The 4,026-nt window shown below is 68.1% G+C and overlaps 1 protein-coding gene across 1 annotated transcript in view; it reads right to left on the bottom strand.

Moving 5' to 3' along the window:
• Positions 1 to 519: 519 nt before the first annotated feature.
• Positions 520 to 4,026, bottom strand: part of NR1D1 (nuclear receptor subfamily 1 group D member 1) — an 8,162-nt gene continuing 4,655 nt past the window's right edge. Inside the window, exons 2-7 of the mRNA XM_032449360.1 lie at positions 3,449 to 3,853; positions 3,276 to 3,364; positions 3,054 to 3,198; positions 1,791 to 2,539; positions 890 to 1,100; positions 520 to 771 (exon numbers count right to left, since the gene is read on the bottom strand). Of these exons, the coding sequence (XP_032305251.1) occupies positions 572 to 771; positions 890 to 1,100; positions 1,791 to 2,539; positions 3,054 to 3,198; positions 3,276 to 3,364; positions 3,449 to 3,853 (1,799 nt within the window). The 3' untranslated portion in view covers positions 520 to 571. The remainder of the gene's footprint in view (positions 772 to 889; positions 1,101 to 1,790; positions 2,540 to 3,053; positions 3,199 to 3,275; positions 3,365 to 3,448; positions 3,854 to 4,026) is intronic.

The following is a 4,026-nucleotide window of genomic DNA, read 5'->3' on the forward strand; positions in this document are numbered from 1 at the left end:
CCCCCCCCCCCCCCCCCCCCCCCCCCCCCCCCCCCCCCCCCCCCCAGCACATACCTCATGGCTCCGGGGCTGCCCCTGCGGGTGGGGGGGGGTTGGGATGGGGAGCGCGGCGGGGCCCCCCCAGTTCTATGCATTGAGCCCCCCCTCCCCGCGGTGGGGGGGGGTCGCGGTGGGGAGCGGCTGAATGTACGGCGTGGGGGGGGTCCGGGCGGGCGCTGCTGAGCTCCGTGACAATCACAGTCTGTGACGTGCGATTTTCAACCCTTTTGTGTTATGGTCAGGATTTTAAAGAAAGATATTTTTATGGTAATTGTTGCTGGTCTATTTTACTATATATTTATGTAATAAATATATGATGAAAAAAAGAAAACAACCAAAAAAAAAAAAAACCAAAAAGAAAGAAACAAAAATAACCCCCCAAAACCCACCCAAAGTACCAACCAAACCCAGGCAGCCGCTCTGCTTCGCACCGGGGGGCGGAGGGGGGGGGGGGGGGGGGGGGGGGGGGGGGGGGGGGGGGGGGATGGGGGGCGGGGATGTGGGGCTGTGCAAGGAGCTTTGGGGGGGGTCCCTACTGCGCGTCGATGCGGAAGGAGAGCAGCTTCTCGGAGTGCAGGTTGTTGAGGGTCCGCAGGTCGGGCAGTTTGAGCAGCAATTTGGTGAATCGGGAGCTCTCGGCCGGACGCGTCTTTTGCACCAACGCCCGCAAAGCGCGGATCAGCGTCTCCTGCAGCTGCTCCACCGATGCAGCGTCCTCCATCCCCGAGCGGTCTGCGGGGGGGGGCGTCACCGAGATGGGGGGGAAGGACCCCAGGACCCCCCCCAATATACACACACACACATCACAGCAGCAGCAGCTCGCACTGCCCGGCTCCATCCCGGCACCCACCTGCCGACACCAGCACGACGGCGGTGAACAGCCCCAGCTCCTCATCGCTGAGCTGCAGCGCGCTGAGCTTCTCGCTGAACTCGAACATGGAGCTGAGCAGGTCGCCCATGCCCATTCCCCACAGCTCCTCCAGGCTGTATTTAGTGCGGCTCATGAACGTCACCGTCTGCTCCTTCACGTTGAACAGCGAGGCGAAGCGAACCATCAGCACCTGCAGCAACGGGGCGTCAGCGGGGCCGGGGCAGGGCTGTGGGGCAGTGATGTGGGGCAGGGCTGGGATCGGGGCAGTGCTGGGTATGGGGCAGTGCTATGGGGCAGTACTTGGATTGGTTGGGCAGTGCTATGGGGCAGCACTATGGGGCAGTGCTATGGGGCAGTGCTATGGGGCAGTGCTATGGGGCAGTGCTATGGGGCAGTGCTATGGGGCAGTGCTATGGGGCAGGGCTATGGGGCAGTGCTATGGGGCAATACTTGGATTGGGGCAGTGCTGTGGGGCAGTGCTGGGATGGGGGCAGCGCAGTGTCGCTGCACCTCGTGCAATTCCACGCAGCATCGCGCGGTGCTGCAGGGCTCGGTGCTGTGTCGTGCAGCTCTTTGCAGCGCCACGTGGCACCGTGCTCGGATACGAGGCGCTTTGCAGTGCATTGCTGCATTGCTGCATTGCTGCATTGCTGCATTGTGCATTGAGCTGCTGCATCACCCTGCAGCGCTGCAGCACCGAGCGCTGGGGGCACTGTGCGGTGCCGTGTGGTGCGGGACCGGATTGTGGAGCACCGCGATGGGTTGCGGGACGCCTTGCACCGCTCCGGGGCACCGCAAGGTGACTGGGCGCCGTGCCGGGATGGCGGCACCGTGCGATGCCGGGGGACGCCGTGCCCTGCAACCGGAGCCCGGCACGTACCTCGAAAGTGCCGGCTTTGAGCAGGGTGACCTGGTCGTTCTGGGACAGCGCCTGGAAGCCGGGAATGTGCTTGGCGAACTCGACCACCTCGCGGACGGCGGGTGTGAAACTGAGCGAGAAATCCTCCCAAATCTCCTGCACCGAGCGCCCGCTGCGCCCCGCCGGGTGGCTGTTCATGGGACAGGCCTGCGGGAGCGGCGGCTCAGCGCGGCCATCAGCGCGATTAGCGGCCGGGATGAGCGGGGGGGGCGGGACCGGAGCCCCCGTGGGGCTCACCGGCAGCACGTCCTTTGGACAACGGGGCCACGCGCAGCCCCGCGCCGTGGGGTCGGGGTATGATGCGGCGGCGGTGGGGGGGCAGAGCCGGGGCTCGAGGGGGGCGGGGGTCCAGGCGGGGGGGGCCGCGTCCCAGCGCGGATGGGCGCCGTCGCAGCTCGGGGGGGGTCCCAGCTTGTCGTGAGCGTAGACGAAGATCTCCCGGTGCGCTTTGGCCACCTGAGCGATGACGTCCTCGGTGGCCCCCCCGGGGCTGGGCGAGCGGGGAGGGGTCAACTGCTGCGGGAACTGGGAGAAGCAGGCGGGGGGGGCGAGCGGAGGGGGGCCGGGGGGCAGCGGGCGGCCCCCCACAGGAACCAGTCCCTCGCCCAGAGGTGCCCCCCCCGGCACGGCGCTGCCCACGCTCATGGCGCTCTGCATCTCCGCCAGCATCCGCTGCTTCTCCCGCTTGGGGATGCGCCCGAAGCGCACGGCTGTGGGGACAGCAGGGTTAGGGGGCACGGGGAGACCCCCCCAGCACAATGGGGACCGCTGGTGTGTCCCCCCCTCCAGCCCCACAGGGACACCGTGCAGGAAGAGGGTACAGAATGGGGTGGGTGCTGCACCTGGGGCACCGGTCCCAGAGGAGTGCATAGACCTGGAGTGTGGGGGGTCCCAGCCCTATGGGGTTCCCCAGCCCGGGTGGGGGTCCAGCTTTACAGGAGTGTCCCAGAGCTATGGGATGGGGTGGGGGGGGAGAGGCAGAGTCAAGGTAGGAATCCTGGCCCTGGGAAGGGGTACCGGCCCTGTGGGGGTGTCCCAACTCTGGGGTGGGGGGGTGGTCTCATCCTGTAGGGGTCCCAACCCAGGGAGGGGTCCCATCTCTGTGGGGAATCCCAGCCCTATGGAGGAGGGGTCACAGGGGGATCCCAACTCTGACTGGGCTCCCAGACACGGGGGGCTCCACCCCAGGGGGTGTCCCAGCCCCGCGGGGGGGTCCCGGCTCACCGTCGCGGGACATGCCGAACGGCAGGCACTTCTGCAGGCGGCAGTGCTGGCAGCGGTTGCGGTTGATGCGGACGATGGAGCAGTTCTCATTCTTCAGGCACTTCTTGTACTGGATGTTCTGCTGGATGCTGCGGCGGAAGAATCCCTGCGAGGCACCGGGGGGGGGAGGTCACTGGGGGTCCCTTCATCTCCTCCCCCCCCCCCAATGCCCCCAGCCCGTACCTTGCAGCCCTCGCAGGCGTGCACGCCGTAGTGGAAGCCGGAGGCGACATCACCGCAGACCTTGCAGAGCAGCACCATGCCGTTCAGCTCTGGGGGGGCAGCGGGTGGGGGGGGGTGAGCGCAGCTCGGGGCCGGGGGGTGTCCACCTCATCGCCCCCCCCCATCCCACTCACTGGTGACATTGGTGCCGCTCTTGTTGGGCGAACCGCGGCGTCGCTCATCCGCTGCCACAGCCACTGAGCCGGGGAATGCGACCGAGGGGCCGTAGGGTGAGGACGAGGAGGAGGAAGATGAGGAGGAGGAGGAGGAGGAAGGAGAGCCGTCATCGCGGGGGGGCAGCGGGCCGCCCCCGTAGGGCCGGGTGTCCTGCAGGGAGCCGGTGGGCGACGGGGGGAAGTAGAGCGGGACGGGCTGGGGAACGGCGGAGCCTTCGGTGCAGAGCGGGACGGGGCTGGCGCGGGGGGGGGACCCCACGGAGCCCACGTAGCTGATGACGCCGCCTGCGGGAGGAACGGACGGGTCAGAGCGGGCGGGGGGAGCGGGGAGCGCCCCGGAAGGGCCGGACCCAGAACCGCACGTGTGTCACGGAGCGGGGGCAGCGGGGCGGGTGGCACGAGGGGGTGCGACCCACGTGCCGTGGGGACACGCGGCCCGGAAACGGGAGTGGGAGGAAACGGAGGGACGGGAATCCCGGGACGGGAAACACACGGTGGGAATCCCGGGATGGGAACCACGGCCCGTGGGGGGGGGG

This window comes from Coturnix japonica, chromosome 27 (assembly GCF_001577835.2).
Source record: "Coturnix japonica isolate 7356 chromosome 27, Coturnix japonica 2.1, whole genome shotgun sequence".
NCBI classification, from domain to species: domain Eukaryota; kingdom Metazoa; phylum Chordata; class Aves; order Galliformes; family Phasianidae; genus Coturnix; species Coturnix japonica.